Source organism: Drepanopeziza brunnea (assembly GCF_022702325.1).
Source record: "Drepanopeziza brunnea f. sp. 'multigermtubi' strain 214-2 chromosome Unknown ctg8, whole genome shotgun sequence".
NCBI classification, from domain to species: domain Eukaryota; kingdom Fungi; phylum Ascomycota; class Leotiomycetes; order Helotiales; family Drepanopezizaceae; genus Drepanopeziza; species Drepanopeziza brunnea.
Genome location: NW_027094071.1, coordinates 2,397,366 through 2,422,939, shown reverse-complemented (window position 1 = coordinate 2,422,939; position 25,574 = coordinate 2,397,366). Strand labels below are relative to the sequence as shown.

The 25,574-nt window shown below is 48.8% G+C and overlaps 6 protein-coding genes across 6 annotated transcripts; 2 read left to right on the top strand and 4 right to left on the bottom strand.

Annotated features, from left to right (window-relative positions):
- Positions 1-4,629: 4,629 nt before the first annotated feature.
- Positions 4,630-5,320, top strand: L3040_005392 (uncharacterized protein; the record flags this gene model as incomplete). The annotated part of the gene is made up of 4 exons (XM_007292574.1): positions 4,630-4,762; positions 4,841-4,864; positions 5,049-5,219; positions 5,316-5,320. The coding sequence occupies 4 exons, from the start codon at positions 4,630-4,632 to the stop codon at positions 5,318-5,320; spliced, it is 333 nt and encodes a 110-aa protein (XP_007292636.1).
- Positions 5,321-6,387: 1,067 nt separating this feature from the next.
- On the bottom strand, positions 6,388-7,438 carry L3040_005391 (uncharacterized protein; the record flags this gene model as incomplete). The annotated part of the gene is made up of 2 exons (XM_007292573.1): positions 6,388-7,228; positions 7,287-7,438. 2 exons carry the CDS (start codon positions 7,436-7,438, stop codon positions 6,388-6,390), a joined length of 993 nt encoding a protein of 330 aa, XP_007292635.1.
- Positions 7,439-8,725: 1,287 nt separating this feature from the next.
- Positions 8,726-9,956, top strand: L3040_005390 (uncharacterized protein; the record flags this gene model as incomplete). Its single annotated transcript, XM_007292572.1, has 2 exons — positions 8,726-8,851; positions 8,910-9,956. The coding sequence occupies 2 exons, from the start codon at positions 8,726-8,728 to the stop codon at positions 9,954-9,956; spliced, it is 1,173 nt and encodes a 390-aa protein (XP_007292634.1).
- A 447-nt stretch (positions 9,957-10,403) lies between these two features.
- Positions 10,404-11,749, bottom strand: L3040_005389 (uncharacterized protein; the record flags this gene model as incomplete). The annotated part of the gene is made up of 2 exons (XM_007292571.1): positions 10,404-11,407; positions 11,479-11,749. 2 exons carry the CDS (start codon positions 11,747-11,749, stop codon positions 10,404-10,406), a joined length of 1,275 nt encoding a protein of 424 aa, XP_007292633.1.
- A 1,156-nt stretch (positions 11,750-12,905) lies between these two features.
- Positions 12,906-18,816, bottom strand: L3040_005388 (uncharacterized protein; the record flags this gene model as incomplete). Its single annotated transcript, XM_007292570.1, has 4 exons — positions 12,906-14,242; positions 14,296-15,624; positions 15,678-17,966; positions 18,024-18,816. 4 exons carry the CDS (start codon positions 18,814-18,816, stop codon positions 12,906-12,908), a joined length of 5,748 nt encoding a protein of 1,915 aa, XP_007292632.1.
- A 1,720-nt stretch (positions 18,817-20,536) lies between these two features.
- Positions 20,537-21,520, bottom strand: L3040_005387 (uncharacterized protein; the record flags this gene model as incomplete). The annotated part of the gene is made up of 1 exon (XM_007292569.2): positions 20,537-21,520. One exon carries the CDS (start codon positions 21,518-21,520, stop codon positions 20,537-20,539), a length of 984 nt encoding a protein of 327 aa, XP_007292631.2.
- Positions 21,521-25,574: the final 4,054 nt, after the last annotated feature.

Below are 25,574 nucleotides of genomic sequence, written 5' to 3'. Positions count from 1 at the left end.
GGAATTTCCCTCTACTTTCGTGATATTACGCAAGCTTATACTCAAAGCGAACACCTATTGAATAGGCTCATTCTAGCACGCCTACCGAAGGAAATAATAAAGTTTTACCTCGAAAAAACAATCATAAAGATCCGGAAAGCACTTTATAAGATTCTTAAGGCAAGTACCTTTTAGTGATCAATATACTACACCTACCACAAAAAGAAGCTATCTACAGTCACCTCGACTTACGACCTTTGCCTCTTAATTTGTATTGAGAAAGGCATGTTTAGGCTCGTAAGGATGCAAGTAAACGACACTTATTACTTCGCCGACGATCGATTTGCAGCCAAAGAAAGGTCAGAACTCAAGAAGGCCGGCTTAAAAGCTAAGGATGAGACCAAGCTGACTTATACCACCGACATTGGGTTCAATGGCTGTATTTTAAGGCTACAAAAGGACGATACTATACTCTTTACACAAAAACAGCAAGGCTAGAAGCTCGCCCTCGTCTCCGATAAACTGAACTACAAGCAAGAGTACCTCGAGCAGCGCGCACGCGAGGCATATATTGCTTCCACCTGCTAGCCTAAAGCTTTATTTGCTCTTTCAGTGGCAGCTTAGCACAAAGACCCCGGTAAAGACGAAGTGGCAGCCCTTAATAAGTGCCTCTAATAGATGATTAGCAACTAAGGCAAAAAGCTAAAATACGTTTTTATCGACCTTCGCTTAACCAAGCTTTTTGTATTCGTAGATAGCTCTTTTGCAAACAACAAAGATCTATCCAGCTAACTTAAGTACGTGATTATCTTAAGAAACGAAACACGTACGACCGAAGAGACCTTCAAAGTCACAGGCAACGTAATGCACTACAGCTCTACGAAAAGTAAAAGAGTTATTAAGAGTGTTTTAGCCTTAAAAATCCTCGGAATAGTGGCTAGAATGGACATTGCAATTGCCTTAAATACTACTTTAGATCAAATCACCGAATAGCTCTCGTTACCAAAGATACTAATAGTAGTAGCTACCGACTCTTACTCACTCTACGAGTGTTTAGTAAAGCTCGGCACAACCAAGGAAAAGAGGCTCATGATCGATGTAATAGCCTTACGATAATCTTACGAGCGCAAAGAGATCGCCGAAATACGCTGGATTGACGAGAAAAGCAATCCAGCTGACCATATGACCAAAGCAAATCCAAACAAAGCTTTAAAGAGCTTCGTCGATTGCAATACGCTAGAAGTGCGTATTGAGGGATAGGTAGATCGAGAGTAATAAGGGAAGAAGTTCGGCAAAACTTCGGGACGCAAGAATTTGTATAAGTATAATCAGAGCGTTCCTTTCAACAAGTAAAGAACTGCCAGTGTCGGAGTACACCAGCCATGCAGCGGACAAGAATAGAAGGAACGACGGATAAGAATGGAAGGGACGATAAAGGTAATAATGGACTTAGCACGTGAGGGTGGCACGTGCGCCCGCGGTCCCCTTAAGGGACCGCCACTACTAGTATAGCAATACCAGACATCAACAACACAACCAATACCCAAACTGATAGTACTATCAAACACCTGTGTACCAACAATTAAACTCCTCTACCAAAACTTCGACGTTCAATCCATCTACTAACATCGAACTAGTGTCCTCTTAAAGGATACCCATCAGAGATTCTATCATGAGAAAGGCGCTCATACAGGTTCAAGGTACTATGGGAAAAAGAGTGGAAAGTTCTTGGAGGTCTCTCGCTAAGCAGTCGCAAAATTGCAATCGCGGTGACCCCGGGATCGAATCTACGCGCTCTTGGGTATTTCAAACACACCCTTCCTAATATCTGCAGACTACCACACGATTTCGGTCAGGTAGGTCTACCAAGAAACTACTTTCAAGCAGCTTTAGATTCTGGGAGATGCAAATATACTGTCCAATTACGAAATAGCAAACCTGGACTGCCCAAGGTGAGTTCCAGATTGGGCAACTCCGAGCCGAAATGCGCAACATTTTAGAGGCCTGAGATCTGCATCCGATACCTACTGCGAGGTACGAAATGATGGTGACGACGTTCTCGAAGTACTCGGTGTCTATATCGATCCGGTAAAAGAACGATACTCTATGTCCGAGCTTGACGTGGCAGAGGAAAGACCTCTAGAGCAGGTGATAAAATTCATCAACGTGACGTGGAGCAAATGGACGACGGACCGGAGTGAGACTAGACGGGATTCCATTACCAAATCTTTTCTGCGCGCCCTGTGCAGTGAGGGATCCTCGAGCCGAGACGACCTAGCATACGATCACTTATCAGTCTTTGTATACGCGAGAAGAAAGACCACTGAATTGCTGACGCGATGGCTGAAGGACGGTGCTTATTTCAGGCTGCCAGTGGCTACATGCGCCTCGGCCCTGACTATCTACGTACTGGAGATCTCGTATGTGCTATCCTTGGCTGCGATACGCTGATCCTCCTCCGGCAACACTCGCTAGAGAGTGAAGAGCATGAATTTGTTGGGGCATCCTACATCGATGAGTATTCCGAAGGCGAGGAAATCCTGGGTCCATTACCAGAAGGGACGTCTTGTCATGACGAATTCGAGACTGAAAAAAAGAGGTTTCGTCGAGTATGTGTGAGCGAAGGGACCAGATCCACCGAGGATTCAAGGCCGGGTCCATTGCCTCCAAGTTGGCGCTTGAAGGCGCGCCCTACAGAGCATTCGCATGGTGTATACGAAAACATGGCTACTAATCTTCCAAGCAATGAGGGGGGTGGAGAGGCCGGATTGGAAGAAATCGAGAGATCCTAGACTAACGCCTGAAGCTTTGAGACAAAGAGGGGTCAAACTACAGTCGTTTAGACTTATCTGAGACAGCTCACTAGACATCCGAATAGCTTTATATGTAATGCATCGGAGAAGAAGATACCTCAGAAAGTGATTGTATATTGAGTGTTAGACAGTTGCCGAATAGGGTTGCATCTCCTGTGAGTGGACATACTGTGCAGCGGTTCTTCCAATCGGCGCTTCGGTGACTGCTTCCGACTACGCATAAATACGCTGAACGATTATCCGACCTCAAAACCGGGAAGCTGAAGGCTATATCCCAGACTGGGCGTTGCCAATCATGCTGCTAGGCAATCGTGCTCACTCCTATAACCTAGCGAATTTCGGATTACATTGCTACCTAGGCAACTACTACGTCCCAGGCGTAAGTATTACCCCTCGAGGGTAGGGTAACCAGGGGGTTTAAAGTGGAAACTAAACTTTTGAGGCATCCTTGAGGGGTAATACTTAGGCCTGTACCGTGGTAACTGCCGTCGGCCACTTAAGCGAGAACATCAGAATCCACTTTAGCCATTCAACCATCACTTCTCAATTGCGTAACAATCACCAACTAAAATATTACAAAGAATGATACCATTCGATTCCTTGGATCTCTGTTCTTGTTCCCAGTTTTCAGCGTGATTATTCGAGTGCGCACGGACCCTAATACTTACTATGCCAGGCTTCAGCTGCGTTACAAGCCCCAATCCTATCCGGCATACTCTTACACAAGCTATCGAATAACGACTGATCCACCGTATCCCACGCAGCTTGTAAACAACTCTCCATCCTCTGCCTTGCGTGCTCCGAATGCGACTTGTCGTTTGCAACGTCGGGGAACACTTGGTAAAGCTCTTTTGGGGGGGGGGGGGGGGATGCCACCAAGTCCTAAAGTGGTATTCACGTGCAACAAATATAAAGTAAGGATATAGGCTTCCAAAGCAATTCTTTTGCTACGAATATATTGCCATATAAATGGCAAGCAGATACATACGACCATAGACTGAGGAGAATTGGGCATCCCGTTCGCTCTGCCATACACAAGCCTCAGATCGGCAGATTAGTAGTTGGGTGGGTGACCACCAGCGAATACCTGCTGTTGTATGTCTTTTGCCATTTTGCGTATGTCTTTTGGCATTTTGCATCCCTTTGGCCCTCACACCTCATTGGATCATTCCGCTGGACTGACTGATGTAGCGATTATTAAATCATCAAACACACATTAAACTTTGAATTGCGTTTCTGCTTTCTGAACGAACATCGTCGACGAGACAAGTGATATGATCCTGTAGAAAAGCCCGCAGGCGGTCACTGCGTTGTGGAAACAGATATGTATGCTGCCGCTCTTGCTGTAGCTGAACCTCGAGCAATGCATTGCACCGGTCTTGGCAAATGTGAGGGTCGATACCTATGTGGCAGAAGCTCATTCGTGCTGGACGTTTGGGAGGAGATATTGCGGCTTACTGGTTTGTCCAGCTGATACGTACATACACGGAATCAAGGGACAGGACGGGAAAACTTCAAAGTATCCCGGGTTATGATGAAGTGAAGTGACGTGAAGTGTCGGGGCGAGTTGCGTTGAACTTTACCGAACAGAGCCTGCGTCCGGAAGAGGGGAGTAATTCACAAGCAGGCAGGAGATAAAGATCAATCACAAGTCCAGCCGCTCTTCACTTCTCTATTTCCTCACTCACTCGCTCAATAGCACTGAAAAAGTCAGCCGCCCCTTCAAGACCTCTTCTCAACACAACACAACACAACACAATACACTAACAACCAAAAACGAATTTCAATCCTCAAAGCCTTCTTCTCTCCTTCCTCCTCCTCCAAGTCTCGACTCAACATGTCCTTCCACGCCTCCGCTCAGGATGTCCGCGTCGAGGACAACCACATCCTAAAAGCCACCCTCACCAATGCCGCTGGCGAGCCCGTCGAGGCCGAACTCGATCTCGACAACTGCATTGGTAACCAAGACGGTAAGCTCCTTGCCACTTTTCGTTCACATCAAGCTATGATATGCATCAACTCCAACTAACATGTCATCATGCACGCAGGCAGATTTGAATGGGGAGGTCAAGGTAGGCTTAGGCTAGCTAGCTCTATCCATATATACCTACGATCCCAGCCAGGCAGCCAGCCATTCAGGAGCAGCAGCATAGCATTACAATGCAACATGCTTTCCTCTTCTTCCCCCCTACCACAGGAAAAAACAAGGAAACAGCTTTCTGACAGAGGCTAAATGGCTGACTGAATCACACATAGGCTTCTCCGACTCGGGCCAGAATTTCAGCTTCGGCATCGAGGGCGGCGAGGGCGGCGAGGACGGCCTCCCCATTCTCCGCGGCGAGCTGAGCAATGTCGAGGGTGAGCCCGTCGCCTGCGATATCAATCTCTCGGAGCGTATTGAGAATCGGGATGGAGAGCTTGTTTTCGGTATGTATTTATAACATGTATATCCTCTGCCGCTCGGTCGAGGGTTTTGATGGCGGAGAAGACGTCAGTCAGTCGTGCTGATACTCGCTCGTCTAGTCTAGTCTAGTTTAATCTAGGCACACGAAGTGTTGCGTTGAGGGGCTGATGGTGATGGTGATGCGGGCTCTGCTCCGGAAGGTCGCGGCCCTCTCGGGACGGTGCAGTGCCGGACCAGGACGACGTTAGGATAATGAATGAAAAGCGCTGATCAGCTTGAATGCCGGTCATCCTGACCTTTAAAATTAAAAACTTGCCACGTGCTCATGAACCATCACCATCAACGAACTCCTCTTCCTCCACTGACCGGAGCTCTTTGCCTTAAGCTTTCTCAAACTCCGATCCGCCTTCTCCAGAAAGAATCCGGCCGACGTGCCTCGCGCCTGCTCCTCCATCGCTCCATCGCCCGCCATCTCGGCAATCCGCAAATACTCCGCCTGATCCGTCTCGCACTCGCCGACGCTGATCACGATGCAGACTTCATTGGTCCGGTATTGGCCAGCATAGGTAGTTGGCTGACTCGGTCCCGTCCTCGAGCGCAAGACCTTCCTTCGCACAGGATGCGATGTGTTTCTTTAGATCACGTGCAGCGGGCTTATATCAAAGGAGCTCTATTATCTTTTAATCCCGAGAAAGGATAGTTTGGCGGGGGCTTACTTCCCTCGCACGTTCAGAGGAGATGATAATGGGAGAGAGTAGCGTGTGGTGGTGTGGCGCTTTTGTGATATCCGGTTTCGAAATAATCGGCAATTATCTCGATATATAGCCCTCGAAAATGCTTGAGCTTCATTAGAGCACGAAACATGTAGCACCCAAACAATAGCACAGGCCGCTCAAGACAAGATTTCAGAAATTTCCACCATGATACTTAGAGTGCAGATAGCGAGGTTCCCTTTCTTTTTAGAAGAGCCGAATGCATATAGGTAACATCACTTCAAGCGAGCTGGTTGCTGTTTTCGAGATTACTGACAGCTTTACTAGCTGATGGGTGGATGACGGCTCTTGAAAAATCCTTGTGATTGAGAGTAGATGAAGCTAAAGACCCGACTCAGGCCCAAGTATCCATTTATGAACAGAGGGAGGAGGGAGAAAGACAAGGCCATATGATTCCCTAGCTTCAAGTCTGATTGATTCAAAGCACCGCATATGCACTGGCATAGCTGACCGATGAGTCACTGATCTCTTCTACCTCGCTGCTCCTCTCGTATCTGACAAATTTGAACTTGCCCTTCCCCTCGGGAGAGACCTTGCCTTCTTTCTCCAAGACCTCGATGGCAGCCATGACAACACCAATCGGATGTCTTCCACAGACTGTATTGCCAGTCTCTTTCAAATTACCCAAAAATACATCATGTTTGCCAGTCTCGATAGCATCCATCGCAAGTTTGTCTAACCGGCCGATGCTCTCATGGATGGGAGGATCGGTAGGATCATCGTGTCGCTGTTTCAGGGAATATCCACCAGCTGTGCCCGCAGCCGCTGACGGCGAAGCTGGGAGGTAGTATGTGTATTGGAACCGCAGACCCCAATGGCAGAAGTCCGAAGAGACTATGAAGACCGATGTAGGGTCCGCAAGGTATGGCGCTAGAACATCTCCGTACGCCTTCTCTGAAGTGGCACTTGTGTTTCCTACGAGTATCGGTACAATAGGAGGGAATTCGGCTGGTGAATTGAAGGACTGCGAGCACAACTTGTAGATGTAAGGAAGGTGCATCTCAAGACTGTGCTCCGTCTCGTCCGCGTCTGTGCTCATCTTCTCGAACTTCCCCGTATCCTGCAACTTCTTCACGATTTCGGTATCGATTACTAGATCTCCCAACGGTGTAGCGTATCGTGAGTGCTTCGATGTTGCGCAGCCAGGGAGGTAAAGAGCGTGCGAGGGGCCAAGGAGGAAGATGCGTTGGGCATTTGAAAGATCAAGGGATTTGTATGCCCACGCCGCAGCAGGACCTGAGTATGAATAGCCTGCATGTCTTCGCAGTCTTAGTACAAGAGCTTGAATAGACGGAGAGACAAGACAAGCTCACTCACGGCGCAATTATGACTCTTGCGCCTGCGACTGGCAGCTGTGTTCCATCGATCGAATCAGGGACCTGAGCGAGCCACTGGTCGAGCTCGTTGGAGAGCTTGTCCTTGCCTGAAGAGTACCATGAGCCAGCATGACTCGCAGATCTGGTGCTCATTGTCCCGGTTACAGTACGAGGATGTTTGGTTCGGAGTTGTGTTTCTGATGTATCCAGAAATTGAGGGGTTGAGCTATATGGGCAACAAGGCTGAAAGTGGCTGGTGGCGAGGCTGATATTCTTGCTTAGTCATCTCCGCCTTGTCAGAACAGACATCAACTCGAGCGAGAAAATATCATACATCTCGAAATTCAAGTAAGACAAAAACATTCACTGGCTCGTATGATATCCCATACCACGATGTATTGGAGTGCTAGGTAACCTTTGTTAACGCGTTTGGTACGTTCTATTTTGAATTGTGTATTTTGGTCCTAGCTCCCAGTCCTTTCTGTCACTTAGGGCTCGTTTGGTTCAAAGCCAGTTTGTATAGACTGGCTCAAAACTGGGTCCGTGCGAACTCTGGTTTATGCGATACCGTTTGTACAAATCGGTAATTTAAAACGACGTTTGATTTGAAGATACCGAACGGATTTGAGGAGGGCTTATAGTTAGCTTGGGTACGAATTAGGTGACTGTCATCATAACAAACAGCCTGCATAGCAAATACCAACACTCTCAGCGCATATGCTTCATATCAATTTCGACCGCAAGAAAATCTTCAAAATCATTGAGGAACTTCGTTTAAGTTGGGAGTCAGGCTTTGCTAATCTGATAGCATGAATGATGAATGCCTATGGGAAGATAAGACGAGAGTCGGGTAGCGCGTGCCAAAGGGGTTTCTTTCTTTCAGCCTTTCATTCTCAGGCGTAGATATGAAAAAAGCAGAATCTGTTAAATGCATCATGATTTTCTCTCAAATTCCTTCGCGAATTCAGAGTTCGAGTCTATGCGGTCAGCTTCTGTAGGCAGATATAGGGAAAGTCTTGAAAATATGATTTGTTTCTTGAATGCATAAAGCGGCATAAGATAAAACCTCATAGAATGGAAGTGAATGATGATGATGCTCGGCTTTGAAAGTCGACATTGAAATCCTAGACATATGCCAATATTCAGGGCCAAGTTGTGGTCCTTACACCACCCCTTGAATCTCCGGTCGTCCTTCTATGATTAGCTTTTCCTTCGATTTCTTTGTGAAATACTGGAAATTTGGACTTCTTCCGAGCCGTTTGAGCCAGTATGATGTATAAGAAGTCGATGTAGAGGTCACTTTTGCCCTTTAAAAGCACGGAAGGAGCGAAGTGGGTCGCCTCGCTAAAGACCGGGTACAACTTCGAGATTCGGCTCTTCGCGATATCTACCCAACATCCGCATCGTGACTCGCGACATACATCTTCGGCGTCGTCGAACATGAGTTACATCAATGCTTATGTGCATGCCACTTCTGTGGGGTTGGAAGTGTCCGAATACGCGCGCTATCACCGCAACCGCGTCGACTACATTGATGAGAAAAGAGCTGTCGAAATGGGCTATATCGTAAGCACCAGCCCATCTCGAGGACCTCTGCCCGATTAATCTAACGCGCACGGTCTAGGGGATACCGGCTCCATTTTGTGCGCAGCGCATACCATACCTGGATGCGTTCCCGCTATTTCAAGAGCTGCCTGTCGAGCTGCGGAGCTTGATCTGGGGATGGCTTGCATACACTGAAGAGCCAAGAATTGTTACGATGTCATGGGCCATCTACGACTCGGTGCTTCCAAACTATGTGCTTCTCCCCGAGAAAAACAGGCCGGTGCTGGTACGACAGATCTGCCGAGAGACCCGGAACAATGTCACGTCCTACGGATATGTCACCTTTCCTAACCCTGTCATCCAAGGCAATGATGTTGTTGTTCACTCAGACCTTGACATGCTGTACCTTACTTGGCCGGAGCATTGCACAACACCTTTCAGCATGGACCCAGAGACGCTCACGGCGGCTCTCGAAGCGGGTAGAGCACTTTCAAGGCTTCGGTCTGTCGCCTTCTGCGCAACTGCAACGCCGCTCAAGGGATACTTGGACGTGCTACGGAAGATTACCAAGCTAGAGCTGGTAGTTCTGGTCGCAGCCCGCGTGCCAAGGAATCCGGATCGAGAGGACGGCAAATTCGTCTTGAAATCCTTCGACAGCAAACTTCTGGGTTTCTTTAACGAAATCTCCCTTCCTGAACTAGACGAATACGGGGACTTTGATTATGATTGCGTGGAATTCGCTTCTTGTTCATGGCATCTGAACCCGCGTAAAGTCTATTCGGTATTTAAATTCCAAGGGTTGCTAGAGAGAAGGGACGTGGATGGACAGGGTCGTATGGCACCAGAGGTTGTCATTGTCGACGAGAACGTTACTTCGGACGGCCAGGAAATCAGAGACCACTATGAGTACGAGGTCCATCATCAGAATACCTTCAGAACTTGGACAGATCTATACAGAACTCGTCGCAAATACAGGCCGATTCACGTCGATACCGAGAATCGGATGTCCAGAGAGGAGCTTATCGTGGGACACTTGGGGTGCTGCAGAGCTCGGTATGACGAGCCTCCAGAGAAACTCCGAATTTGGTTTTCGCCGGTTTACGACCTGGACTTGTTCGCCGAGTAGACGAATGCACGGCATCGGAAGAGGCACGATACCTGCAGCCAATTGCCGGCATATATCATTTCACAAGGCTATACGCGTATCGTATAAGCCAAAACGTATTACATATCTACTGACTGCAGTCTTTCTTCTCATTATCCACTGTAAGGCATTTAGTGACTATAAGATATTTCTCCAACTCTAACATCTCTACTTACGCTCTCTCTTGGCTTGAAGAGAGAGATATCTAGCTTTTGTTAAGATACCCGCTACTGACAGTAAACGGTCTCTAACTGTCTCGACAGAGAATTTGGCTTCATTCATTGCAAGAAAAAAGCTGCTTCCTATAGGTAGGCTTTACCAGGAATATCATTCCACTATCGCAGACGATTGTGTATTGTGTATATACACCACACTCCTTGCGACAGACAGATTAACCTGTAACTCCGAATATACAAATGGGTATTTATGCTACTCCAGGCCCTTCAACCCGATAATTCCGTTTCCAACGTTCTTGTTGCGATTCGCCTTCCTCCGCTTCTTGCGGCTCTTACGACCCCGATTCTCATCCTCGCTGCTATCCGCACCGCTGTCATCGCTATCACTGGCGCCCTTGGCTCTCTTCATGCCGCCAGCGTCTTCCTCGTCGGAGTCTTCCTCTTCGTCTTCTTCGTCCTCCTCCAAGTTCAGATTCTCCTCCCAGACCTTGATAATGGAGCCACCACCACTGATCATCCGGCCCTCCACATCAAAGCCCAGTCCAACCACCCCCTCCACCTCATCATGCCTCAGCGTGTCAACGACCTTGTTCGGGCCTAGCTTCACAATCCGGATCGTTCCATCCCCGACACCAACAACAAGATTCTTCCCCCCATCCCCTACCCCATCCGGCATCACCACCAGCGCATCCAAGCTCTCCCCACCCCCTCGTCCCCCATCAACAATAATCCTCTCATCCTGATCGTCCCACACACCTCTCTCCCACAGCGTCAAGACACCATTCGAGCTCCCCACCAACACCTTCTCGCCTTTAGTCCGTCCAGGCCTAGACGGCAACCCACCCACAAACACACTACTCAGCAACTCTTCCTCCTGGTCCTCGCTCTTAACCAGCACGCCACGCCGCAGGTCGGTGACCGCGAGTGTCGTCCCGCCCGTCGTGACCCACTGCTTGCTGAGTCCGCTTGTGCTCTCCTTGCTCGGCGGGAGGGGCGTGAGGGAGGAGATGAAGTCGTCGTGGGGGCGGTGGGTCTGGCTCGGCTTCGATCCCAGAATCGATGGTTCCCGCAGATCGTACAGATGCAGGGCGGCGGCATCGGTGGCGAGGAGCAGCGTCTGCGGTGTGAGGGCGTGGAGGAGGGTCGGCGGATCGAGTCTGCCCGCAGGGTCAAGCGGGACGAGAATTTTCGAGACGACCTGGCCAGTGGATGAGCTTGCCGCTTTTAATAGCCCGTCCGTGCCGGCCGAGTAGAGAGCTGTAGTGTGATTTCTGTTAAATCTCGCGTCCGTTTTTTTAGAGGGGGATTCGGTGTTGCTAGTCGCTTACCCTCGCCGTCACCGCTGTAGGCTAACGTTCTGCAGCTGCCCTTGTGTCTGCGCGTGCGCCATTCGGTGTCAATGGTGTTGGTGCCTGTGGAAATTACACTGGTGTTTGCGTCCTCTTCATCGTCGGAGTCGGAGCTGGCTTGTACGGCTGGGAGACGGAAGGACTGGACATGCCCGCTAGAGAGGCCGACTGCGAGGATGGGCTCCGTGGGGTGGAGGGCTTGGGCGAAGAGGTCGGACGAGAGGGGGAGGGTACAGAGATTCTCGAACATGGTGATTGGGTGCTATGGCATGTTTTAATGGGAGTTGTGGTTGGGCTTGGAAGAGGATGTGTATTGGTAGCAAAGGAGCTTGGACGAATGTAAAAATTTCGCGGAATTGTCCTACAGCTTATAATCTCGGCTTGGCATCGATGATGCAAACTCCAAAATAAATGAAAGTAAATACCGGTAAGTATCCAGAAACTTCTGAAGTCTGATGGCACTTATTCAATCCTCCCACACAATAAATACATCTCCAATAATCTTATGCTCTTAATGTCCTCTACCATACCCATATCAGCACCCCGCATATCTTCTATCTATCTATCAATCCATTCCATCCATTCCATCCATTCCATCCATCAACGCTCCTCCTCCCCCCGCCTTTTTTCTCTTCCCTTTCTTCCAAAACCACCACCATCCACCTATTCCCCTCCTCCCTATCCAACCAACCAACCAACCAACCAATCAATCAATCAACCTACTCATCACTAAAAACAGTCCTTCCACCTTCCAACTTTCCACTTCCAACCTTCCACTTCCAACCTTCAATCATAATAACAGATCTCATACTTTACAGTTCGTAACTTCGTACGTGAGGCTCATACTCGTCTCGTTGGGGTGTATAAAATTTAATCCAGCCAAACCCCAATTCGTGCAAGCAAACATGCATGCAAGCAAGCAAGTGTGTGCATATGTGTGTATGTGTTTGTATGTATATGTATCAGAAATATCTAAATCTAGGTCTCGATCTTTGATGTAGTTTCAGCTGTGTAAGATTCAATTCCTGTGTTCAAAGTATGCAGAGTATCAATTAGCCGAAGGAGGGTGCTGAAAAGGGGGCTTGCAAGTATTTGAATATGAAGCTAAGCTGTAAATAAGTAAATACCAACCAGCAGATCTCATATGATACGCCAGTCAGTCAGTCAGGAGGAGGCAGCAGGAGGAAAGATTGCGAGTGGAAAGAAAGAATAATATGCATGCATGCACTACTAGAAAATTGAAAAGACTAGAAAAAACTATCAGATATTAAACGAAACTAACCCCCATCCCCCCCCCCCCTCCCAAGAAGAGAGAAACGCGATAAGGACGCGGTGGAAAAACAGACAAAAAGCCCAAGAAGATATCCGAATCTACTACTTCCTCCCCCCGCCAGGACTCTTGCTCTTCAACGAGCCTGGTCCCGGCCCGGTCCCGACACCACCACCTCCTCCTCGTCGTCGTCGTCCTCCTCCTCCTCCTCCACATCCTCAAAGCCATCATCCTCGGCCTGCTCCTCGAGAGCCACCCCCCTCGGTCGTCCCACCCTCCTCGACGCAGCTCCTACAGCAGCAGCCGCCCTCGTCATCCTCTTCGGCCCAGCCATCATCGCACTCAGGCCCTCGTCGCCGTCAAACCTGCTACTGCCGTCCCCCTCCCCGGCAGCAATAATCTGTCGGCGCTTGCGCTTGTCAGGACTACTACTCATGCCCTCGCCAGTGGTCTTCATCTTCTTCGTCTCGCGCTTAGACGGCGAGCGCTGGAGAGTCGACCCCCCGGAGAGCGTGTCCTCGGAGTCGTCCATCGCGGCCTTCTTACGCTTGGAGCTCGTCGTGGGGGGCCGCCCGCGAACGCTGCGGGATTTGCGCAGGGGCCGGAACTCCTTGAGTGAGGCGCGGGGAGGCGACGGCAGGAAGCCGGTCTGGGTCGTGTCAGCCGGGTCGCCATCGGCTGCTGGGTGGCCCGCAAGCCTCTCGGCCTTGGCCGCTTCGTCTGCAAGTCTTTGTGCCTCGATGGCGCTGGCAAGCTCCTTCTCGGCGGTGTTCTTCGCAGCCTGGGCGATGGCCACTTGTGTATCCAGACTGACATCGTTCGCTGCCTGCTGGTGCTGTCTGACTTCAGCGCTTGCGGCATGCTGTTGTGGAGTCAGGCCCGTCTCGCCAGCGGGGTTGGGCCCCGCGAGTTGCGTGTCCGGGGCTCTCAGGCTGTTCTGCGAGGCTGTGGTGGCCAGATTCTGAAGTGCCTTATGAGCCTCCTTGAACTCAGGCATCCGTGCCTTGAAGGCCTGAAGTGCCTTCTGAAGGGCTACAGTATCGCAAGGATTGCCCCCACTACTGCTTGCTTCCACCCCACCAAGGCCAGAGTGAGTCCTGATGTGAGCGATGAGTTCCTGTGCGGTTTTTCCGTTCAGATTGGCACCACATCCCCTGATAGGGCATATTCCCAGGTTGATACGATCGCCGGAGCTTGAGCCTGAGCCTGAGCCTGAGCCTGATGCGGCATGACCGTTGAAATGATCAAACATCTGCTCGCGGGTCATCAAGCCAATATGTTGATGGCAAGAATCGAATGCACAAGCTCCCATATCTGTGACCTGTGGTGATGACTGCGTGTTCACAGCAGCTTCTCGAATCAGAAGACCATGCTCCTTGTCTCTTAGATCGCGCAGGCGTTGAGCGAGATCAGCTCGCTGTTGTTTGAGCTCGCTCGAGTCGCGATTGTTTTGGATTTGCTGGTCATTGATAGCTACACAAACGTCAGTCACGAAATTCAAGAACACGTGTTGTTTCAGTACATACATCTTGCTCTCTCAGAATCAGTCTGAGCATTGGTCGCAAAAGGTTCTCGTTGGTAGCATTCATTGTTGTGAAATGCGTGTCCGACAGAATCCAAGACCGAAAGATCGATGCCACAGCGCTTGCAAAACGTCCCGGTAGGTCCACAGAGGACCCGGCAGCGAAGTCTGTGAGCGTGTTGGTCCTCGAGCCTCAGATTTGAGATGAGAAAACCACATCTCGTACAATAGGTGCTGACGTTGTCTCCGCACGTATCGTGGTCATCTTCTTCCCCATAGAATTTCTCTCGGCCACAGTGATCGCACTTCGTGTCGGCCACAGCCGGCTTGTCCTTTGTGTGGACGCACATGCTATCGTGGTAGTTCCTTTCCGCCCCAGTGCAAGACGAGAGATCGAGGCTGCAACGATCGCAGTACTTGAGAGTCCCCGGGATATGGGCTGCCAGATGATTAATGACGGCTTCTGCCTTTAGGCCTGCGAAGCTATCGTTGCATATTGGGCATCTAGTAGCAGCCCAGAAATTCATAACGTCCTCCTTGTTCGTCTTAATCTGGCAGCCTATGATATGATCCTTCCGCTGTTCAAACGTCATGAAGGTCCAGTCGATACCACACATTGGGCATAACCTGCCTGCATTGAGCTGCGCACTGTGCATCTCGAAATGCTTCTTTTTGGCTTCAACATTATAAGCTGTGAACACCTGGGGACAGATCGGACAAGCGATCTGTCTCTCCAGAGCATGGTTAACAGCTTTCCGTCTCTCATGGATAAGCTGTGCAATATCCGTGGGCGTAAGGTGCTGGGCGAAGACAGTCGGCAAGTTCGATCCCACGGTTAGGGCAAGTTCCGACACGTCGCCATAAAGTGGAGCTGCGGGTTTGAATCCTGGCTCAATGACTGACTGATCTTGGGTCCAGGAACGCTGTTGCAAGGAATCCTGAGCGTATTTGTCAGACAACCAGCTTTCGTAAAGTCCACTTTGCGCAGGTCTAGGGACGTGAGCCCTTTCACCTGGAACACGTCTTGAGTGGTTATGCGTGAAGGGTGGCTGCTTGACTGGCTCCGGAGGGCCAGTGTGGTCATTTAACGGCGGCGCTGGACTGTGCGGCGGTTGGTGATGCTGGTGATGCTGGTGGTGCTGGTGATGCTGGTGATCATGCTGGTGATGATGCGGCTGGTGATGAGGCGCTCTTGTCTTAGTAGGCGATTCAGGTGCTGGGAGGGGCGTGACTGGAGAACCCGTGTCTGGAAATACTGTCACTGGAGGAGCGGTGATATCGGCATTCTGAGTCCTCCGCCAGATTCCCCATGGTGGAATGGTATTCGGAGAGTCTGTTTCGACATTAGTATCACATTATCTCTGATGGGATGTGAGTGCTACATACTATAGATGATATTCTTTGTTAGTCGAAAATGCAGTCTCGGTCCGAGCAGGTAGTCGAACACGTTCCGGCGCCATTGATTTTCAGTCGTATTGATGTCAACAACAAATCTCTGACTAGACTCGGCTAGGGCGATTTGGAAGCCATCGGTGTTGCTCCCGGGGAGTATTGCAGAGAGTTCCGCCCTGAAGGCACTGAGAGATGCGCCTCCATTGCTCATCGCGGGTTTCCAAACGGAAGAGTTCGACGGTTCACTAACATCTACTATTTCGAACTCTTCCCAGACCGGCCGAAACCAGATACAATTTGTCTTTCTCCCGTTCTGTGCTTCGACCCAACTCTTAAGACGCTCTGCAAGGGTTTTCTCGGGCTGAGAGCGCAAGACCAATGGATGGAGACCGTCTTCACGATCTTCTGGCGTGTACCAGAGAACGAGTCCCGCCGGCTTCCTTGCTCCTCCACCGAGAGCGAGAGCAGCATCGAGTAAATTGTTCAGCTCGGCGGCCAGCGTGTCGTAATTGCCTTCGGTATAGTAACCGTAGCTCGTCGCACCAGCCAGGCGGACAGGCAACAACTCTCCATTAGTCATCCTGTCCAAGGATTTATCCTCCAATGTAACCGCGTACTGCATGAGTTTGCTTGGATCTTGGGCGTCTCTCGCGAGCTGGGTCCACAGCTGTTGGGTGAGCTCCATCCCACCAGGCCCGAGGTCGGCGCCGCCAACGATAACATGCTGACTAGGGCGTCGGTTACCGGGGTTGAAGAAAACTTGCATTGCCGAGAAAAAGTCATCTTGCAGTTGGTTGACCCCGAATCGTAGGCGAGATTTTGGAATGGCCCAATATGCAGTTCTCCCGGTCCCGTCTGTCAATCTGACAAGATTGTCGACATCGGCCGCGGGCTGCATCTGTCCCTCCGATCGGGGGAAAGCGGTGACATCACGAACAAAGATCGGGATTCCTCCGTCTGCCTGCTTGCCGAACTTCTGTACGTGATCTTTGAACATACGGCTCCACAAGGGTTTTGAGACGGCGACAGTCTTGCTAGCCCCGTTCTCAATAATGTCCATAGAGAAATTCCAGTTGGAATGATGGTCCAGCGCTAGAATAGCCAGAGCAGCTTCGGCAAAGCTCTTTTCGTCGAATTTCGCAATTGGGGTCATTCCACGATACCCATAAATATGATCTTTGAGTAGAGGGCCTGGTTTTAGAATAGATGGCTTGGTTTCACCCGTCCCAGAATCTGAGGGAGAGCTAGAGGTCGTCGAGGAGTCTGATTCAACATCAGATGGGTTGAAGGTAGGATCTATATCCTCCTCCTCAGCCCGGATGACAACACGCCATCTGAATCGCGAATCCAAAGACCCGAACAGCCGCGTTTGGATTGTACTCAGCCATAGCGTATTCATGGTTGCTGGGGTGACCAGGATTGTGGAATGGTAGGGAAGTATAGGTTTTCCCGGCCTCCTCACATCGTCATTGAAGCCGTAGAAATCGACGAAGAATTTCCAGTCAGTATCTGCGTTTTTCAGCAAATCCAGAGACTTTCTGGCGAAACCTTGGGCACTATCTGTTACCTGGGCACTTTGTGTTACCTGATGCCCATCGTCGTGGCGGAAGATGAAACGAGTTTTCGATTTAAGCGAGGGTGATTTTGGAGGGGGTGGGGGCAGATGGGTCGCTGAAGGGGCATTGAGGGGTCGTGTTTCTTGAGCAGGTAACTGCCCATTCGAATTCCCTGTGATGCCGTGCGGTGGTTGGAAAGTTGGCGCAGCCCTCTTTTCACGATCCCGAATGTGCTTATACTGTACTACTATGATCCAATCTTCTAGCTTGTTGGAAATCCTTGCTCTCAAATACGCCTCGTACTTCTGTGCGAAATCAATTTTCGACACTTCGAACGATCTGACAAACTTCTTGATGGGTTCTTTTTTGTACCGCTCAGAGTTGTTGTACTGGTCAAAGACAATGATCCAGCTGGAATTTTGGTGGAGATCCAGGAGGTAAAAAGATGCTCTCAGAAAGTCTTGAGGTGAGACAAGCTCGGTGTCGTCATCAACATTGACAGTATAACTTCCACCGAAGTGATTGTATATGGTGCGTGTCGTCGAGTTCCCAGCACCGCCACGAAGGCCAACTGGCTGTCCTGTTGGTTGCAAAGGAGCCAGGGTTTGACCATGATGGTGGTGAGCTGGTGGGTTGGGAATCCGGGCGCCAAATAAGTTCAGCGGTGCCGGCGGAACAGGAAGCGTGGTTTGGGGCGTAGGTTTGATCACATGTTTAGGCTTTGCTCCTATTTCTTGTAAGTAAGGTATCTGACAGCCGCTATACACAGATTCTTGGAACTCACTGCGAAGCATATGAAACCCATAACCTCTCTCATGGTACTCGTCAAGGAATTCCAACGGTTTTTCGGCATAGATAATCCTTTGAACTTGTGGTGGTACTGGCGCGTCATCTTCCGGATCATCGCCGTCATTAAAGTTTGCTCTGGCGATGTTGTTCACGGTGAGGGGTTCGATTGGAAGGCCAAAGTGCACCATGGTGAGCTTCGTGGCGAGATTGTCGTGTGCACCTTTGAATTGATCAGTCTTGAGCGCTTGCTTGTAGAGTATCGCATTCTCTGTTTGCAGTTGGAGAATTAAGCCATCCACGGGTGGCGGAACTAGTAACAGATACTTGAATCTATCAAAGTTGAACGCGGGCCTGCCATATCTATCAAGCAACGGGTTCCCTTTGGCGTCCTTTGGACCCTCTGCGTCGAGCTTTATGTTGCGATTGTCAAGAACATCCTTGACAGAAAGCTTTCTCAAATCGGCCACGAGCTCCGTTCGGTAATGTACCCATGCTGGGCACTGAGAAGTGATTGCCGTATTCCATGTTGGGTTGGCAATGCGGAATTCATTTTCTTCTAGGATCGCGTTCCGTCTTGCAGTCTCATCGTCCACATAGCGTGCTGTCTTTCTCGCCTGCTCGAGCCGCTCCTCTGCCGTAAGAATCTTGGGAGGGTAAAGATACTGGTCGTCCGACGCTGCGCTGTTGTCCTTACCCGCATCGGCCTTTTTCTTGGATTCTGGCTTCTCAAACTCCACCGCGGCCCCTCGTTTCTTGTTGGCGGCGTTATGTGCTGGAAGTGTCGCCATGATCGATAGTGAGGCGAGGTTTGAGAGATGATGTTGACGTGTTAAGGATATTGGAAGAGGAAGAGGGAAAAGGGGAAATAACAAAGTGCATTCTTTGAACGTGCCGGACATTAGTTACATTCCAGCCACCACCGAGTCCCCGCGTCTGGGCTGCACTTGCAAGTATCGAACAAAGGGACAATCCACAGCTCAAGAAACGCTTGGGTCGAGAATCATGCATCAAAATAATCCTACCATTCCATTGTCACCTAGCTCGATTTGGTAGTTAATCCGTTATTTCTATTTGCCGTGATGGGCCGGGACGGCTCATTCCAACCGCTGTATTGGAATGTTCGTGAGATGGCCATTGTATCTTCGACCCCTTGCTCGTCCGTGTATACTGACATTATCTCGATTGATGCCGCGGGAGAAGCCTTCGAGTTCTGGAGTCTTTGATCAAGATCGCGCTTCCACGCTTCCGGTGAGATATGTATATTTCTGATTGAGAGAGATACCGGTACAATGTGTCGCATTTAAGCTAGTGACGTTGATGCCTGGAGTCCGAATCAAGCAAATTGGTCGTACATTCGTACTGTAGAAGTAGTTGTCGGATGCGAGACGAGGCGAAGAGACGTGTGAGAATTGGCGCTGAAAAGTGGACTGTCACGTGATTGTCACACCTGACAACTTGGCACTGAGAACGTCTTACCGCTACTTCGTATCTCGTACAGAGTTCGCTACAGCGGCTACAGCGATATCTACCTTACCTACAAGATCAAACAAACAAACGAATATCACGGCATCAAATCCAAAATACCACCCCACCGCTCAATCCGGAACCACCGCATCCAACCAATCGACTCTCCCGTCTACCTTTCATCAGCCAGCCCACTTCGTCCAGTCTTTCTTTCTTTCTTTCTGCCGACAGTGAAAACGTGACCTTCAACAATCGGTCCCCTTCCCCCCTCTCTCCCCCCTCCTCTCCTCCAACCCCTACCCCATCTCAATCCAAAAGTTCCATACCAGCCCTACCAGCTGCATATGCATATACATATGCATATGCTTTTCCAAACCCATCAACCCGCCCATCACCCCTCCCCCCGGATTCTCCTGGATTCTCCGGACGTAACACAATATCCCCTCCACTCAGAGCAGCGCATCATTAGGAGGGGGAGGACAATGTCCGGAGCGGAAAGCTGGGGAAGAGCGTTCGCGTCTTGAGTCCGGGAGGACCGGAGGACCGGAGGACCGGGTCATGGTGAAAGTTGTGTATGTGTGTATGTGTTTTGTTTTCTTCTTGGTGAGATGATGGGGATGAGGAGGGGGAGGGAGTGGCGATGTGTGCATTGGAGAGGAATATCGTATTGGTGGTAGTGTGGTGTGGAGGATGATGAGGGGGAGGAGGAGAGGAAGTCCCAGATTGAAAAGCTGGTGGGCGGCGAGATAGAATGAACTCTTCTTTACTTCCTAGACATATTGATAACAAGCGCAATCATCAAATTGAATTTCCTAATTTTCGCGTGGTATCTCTCCGTAGACCGACCCTGTTTTCCCCACGCCGAAACACCCTCCAGCCCAACGCCTCGAAAACTCCCATGCTCCAACGCCATGCCACATACAACCTTCCCAGACCCCCGAACCCGTTACTGTCCATGTTCATGTTCATCCCAAACTCCCCACGTATACATAACCAGAGCAGGTAGGCCAACAAGACCATGATTCCGCCACTCTCCTCCGCCTGCTACCTCTCGCTTGGTGATGAGCTGGTAGAGCAATGCGAGCTCCTCACAGGCCACTCACAATCCAACTGGTTCCTCCTCTCCTCATCTACCTGCGAGCGATCATACACCGCATACAGCGCATGTAGCCAATGGTCCAGAATCCCTTCTGCAGCTTTCACGTGGCCGAACTGCTTGCCCGTGACACCCGCGTCGGAAAGCATCTTGCGGACATCCTGCTGCACTCTTTCATATGCTTCGATCATAAGCAGAACATGCAGCTCGCATGCGCGGTCGCGATTCTCGGTCGGGTGGTACCGGAGGAGAGATGAAGCGAGCTCGGTGGTGAGAAGCTCGGTGCAGATTTTCAGGCCCTCGTCGCTATGGGGATTCCGATTTGGAGAGAGTAGGATCTCTTCCTCTTCAATCTTGGGGAGACTGTGAGTAGTGTCTCTGCTGAACTGCTCGTTCATGGATGACTGTGGCCAAGCGGGGGAGCCGATCAGAGTCTCGGCATCCGATCCAGGTGTTGACGGCGAGCTTTGCGAGTGCAGCTTCACCAATTCTCTGAGGCTCAGCTGGCTCTTAATCTTCCTCAACTTCTTCGGTCGCTTTGCGGGTTGCAGCTCCACGAACGAAGTCTTCAGCCGCAACGGGAGCACCGCCTGGTACTCCTCGGCTAACATCTGGGCCTGGTCCAGCGCGCATAACACGGAGTTCCGTTCCAATTGTCCAACGAAAAATACGGGCGTCTTCAACCTCCTCCTCTGCTGGAATTCGTTTAACATGTTGGTTGAGCTCTTGCTGGAGTAGAAGCTGGTGAGAGAAGCTTCTGAAATATTCAGAGCTTGGGTCTCGGGAGAGGTGTGGACTTGGGGCTGACCCTTGCGGTTGCCGGCCAGGTTGATGGCCCCTGTCGGTACAGCGTTATCCGAAAAGCAGGATTGCATGTGGAGGCGAGTGTTTGCAAGTATGCAAGAGTAGAATCTTGTATCTGAGTTGCGCATGGGATTTGCTTTTTGAAGCCGTCTCCTCTTTTGCTTTGGATGGTATGGTGCTGGTACTTCTGGCACTGCTGGCACTTGCGGATATCTTCCTGCCATGCACGGTAGTGGTAGAATGAGAGTCATCGTGTTAAGCTGATTGATTGTTGAACTCGATGATCGTGAAACTCGATGATCGTGATGCTCACTGCTCAGCTTCAATTTTGAGAGTCGGTTGATATCTTGCACAAAGGCAATAAACATAGGAACTTTGCAGCCAAATGTTTTGACGAGCTGCTTTGTTGTTCAAGTAGCGAGAGCGTCAGGAGATGCTCAGAAGGTTCCCGTCCTTTTGAGGCACCTGCTGACACCCTCGCTTCTTTGACTTCTCACTGATTTGCATCAGAATTTACCAACTGGCTGACTTGCAGCCATGAAAGTTGTCAAGTTGTCAAGGGTGCTTGTGGATGTGGTTGAGGTTATCGCGGGCCCGAGAAGCTGGGCCAATCATCCCGTCCGGGGCCACACCATCGCTGCCGCAAGCATTCCGGCGTTGCCTGGGGCAGTCCGGTAAATGATGTGAGTTGTCCTGAGCGGTGGACAGGTAACATAAGGCTGGAAGGCTTCTGGTGTTGTGGTGTTGTCCCTGCTGCTGTAGATGTTTTGCGCTTCCAGCGGTGAAGTGAGTGGGGGGAGAGTGAGACGTGGCTGGGCCTCGCTTACTCCATCTACCTCGTGTCTTGTCGTTCTCTTCTACTTCTTCTTCTTCTTCTTCTTCTTCTTCTTCTTCTCCCATTGCAAACCCGAGCGAAAAGGAATAGATAAAACAATAATTCGTTGCTCCGTCTACTACCAGTGTTCCTATCGCTTCAGCTGGCCACCAGTCTTGGATACTGCTAGTTTTAGAGCTATTGCGAGGTCAAGAGTCCTCACCATCTCGAAAAGTAGCGCAGGGCCCCATGATCCTCTGATCTCCATCCAACTTATCCTCCCCCGACAAAAACCTTCCAGACCAGAGCTTAAAGCTAGCCGTCAGATTCTACACCCAGGGTAATCCCGTCTGATAACCATGTCCAGCGAGTGTGGTTGCACAGCTGCGAAGCCTCCGCCCGTAAGCCCATCGTGGGCTGTCGCATGACTTGCATACCGGCTGCTATGCCCGCCATTATGCGGGTCATTCAGAAGAAATACCGATGCTGGAAGGCTTGACTTAATGGTATAATTAAGCTTGTTGGTAAGGGTTATTTTGGGTTTCTGTGCTGTCTGCTTTTGGGTGGGGCGCGGCAATGCTGGCAGCTGCACTGTGACCTGGCTGCTTCTTGACTAAAGGCTTTTGGGCATTCAGGTTGCTACTGGATATCAAGTTTTCTATTGGATCTTATCGATAGCAAAGGTATACTCCAGCTAAAAGCCATCGGAGCTAATGATATCCATCCGGACAACGTGGAATACATATCTCGTAGCTACGGTCCCTTGAATGTTCATGTATTAAGAAATCTCTAGATGCTTTCCGACTACTCCGTCTCTCATCGCTGCATATATATGCTCGAGATGAAGATAATCCGAGCCGAGTGGCCGTACATGACAGAGACATCGACATAACCTCCCATTCTTCTTCTTCTTCTCGAATATGGTCATCACGATCAGTATAAAGACTCGCATACCTTAAGCTCTATCCTTCACTTACTTTACCAACAAGCAAACAAAATCAAAGTCAAACTTGGAATTCGACTATCCAAACATCATAAAAGATCACAGAAAAAATACATTTATTCAAAACATACCTTATCTCAACCATTCAACCCTATCGTCAAACCTAATAAACAAATATTCAATACATACACTATCAAGAAGCTATCAAGCTTCTTTACACTTACTTACAAGCCGAGCCTCCTACCCTTACGTATGGAGCCACTTATCAAGCAGTGCTAGCTCGCCATCCATCCATCCATCCATCCGCAAGAGAAACCCATCCTACTTGCAGTAAGAAATTCACCCGTGCCCGCATACAAAACAACGCAGGTACATACATACATACATTACTGCATCAAAAAATATATATATATATATATATATATTCCTAGCTCAGTCACCCATTAATCGTCGGTTACCTTGAATTTAATTTGTAAAAAATCCCGAGTTGCTGTAGCAAGTCGGCACCACCAAGGCGGACAGTAAAATTTGCTCCTTTATAATAAATAAAAAATCAACTAATTATTATATCGTAATTATTTCTGTATAAAAAGATGCACCGTATTGATTTTGATATTAATCAATAAATCGAATTTTAATTACAAGTTGTTATGCTTTTATTGTGTTGAGTTAAAGTAGTAAAAATAGTACTTTTGGTATGTACTTTTCGATTTTAGTAATGCGTATATATCAGAATTGCCGCGTATATACTAGAATAAGCGAAGAACACGAAAATCGTACTTTTATTTCAATTTATCAAAAGAATACGTGCATCACTACCAACTTTGATTTAATAATTAATACCTTCAGTAATATAATATATTAAATCATTTATTTTCGATCTATATGACGTTTCTTCGAATTAAGGCTGTGGTTGTTAAGATATTTGCAATAAATAAGTAAATTTGAATTATTTAAAACAGTTTTTGACTATTTTTTCATTACATTTTAATGTATTAGATTACTATAAATAAATGCATTGTTATAATTTTGATTCACGTTTGTGAAGCAAAATTTTCTAAGCATATAATTTTTTTTTTCTTTTTTAAATTAATAATTGTTGTTTAATAAGTGGTATACCGTTATTGTCCCGCTTTGGTAGTGCCGACCTGGCTGCGCCAGGTCGGGATTTTTTACAAATTAAGTTCAAGGTAACCGACGATTAAACAAATAACCAATCGCTCGTTTCTTGTTTTTTAAAGGGGAGGGAAAAAATAGAATAAAAAGAAGAAAGGAAACCCCCCCACCACCCCCTCCAAAAAAAAAATGGCAAAAGCCAGCTGGAAAACATCGATAATCATGAGTTTCCAGTCTATAAACCTGACTGAATAGGTTTTTTTCCGATTATAATTGTCGCATATGGGCTTTCTATCACCTGGATGAATCTACACCAACTGGACAAGAAAGCCGAATTTGAAGCCCATTGAGCCATCACTTCGAGTTGCCACCAGTCGATGGAAGAAAAGCGTGGAATATCTTACATAAATGATATGAGAATTTTTCTTGGGGCGGGAATTTGGTACTTGAAGGGGGGAAATCTCGGAGAGAAAAAGAAGGGATGTGTTTTTATTTTATCTGTTTGTCGTTGTTGAGAAGAAATAAATATATATATATAAAGGAGGAAGGGTGGGGGGAGAGTGGGTGGTTTATTTAGAGCAGGAGTTTTGGTTGGATTGGATTTTGTTTTGTTTTGGGATTTTAGATAGATGGAAGAGGAAGGAGGGAAGGAAGGAAGGAAGGAGAACGCGGTTTTGATGTAGTTTCGGCTTTAGTATATAGAAATAACCCAAATCAAGAAGAACCTCGTACGATTATCATTTAGAAGGGAGCAAATCTACGGAATGTTTCACTAACCTTTTTTTTTTTTTTTTTTGGTCAAGCTTGCTGTTACGAGAAGCTTGCGTACGTTTTGCAGAAAGGGGGTGCGAGCCTTGCGAGGGGGACACCCTTTAGCAGGACTGCCTAGGCAGGCAGCCCATCTGCTATTCGATTTGGTGCTGATAAGAATACTGGCCGTAATTCGTTTTTGTGAAAATACCCGAATATATAGACTCGATCTCCTATTAGAGAGACTAATTACTGCCGATCATTTTTCTCCTTTTCTTTAGCGAGAAGATAAGGGATGTAAACAGTCACTAGTACCCAGTTGGTCCCTCAAGTTTGACAGATATGACATATATGTGATACCCACAGCGGGATCGGGTTTCTATATATCTATTGGGGTATGACACTTGGTCCGGAGAAAAGACTGTCACGGGGAGGTCTAAATAATACACACGGTATGCCAAGCCTTGCGACTTTCTTCTCATCCGGAAGCTTTTCCATGCTCCTTAAATCCTCTTTATCACACAGTCCTTAACATCACAAAATCCTTAGCTACCACCAA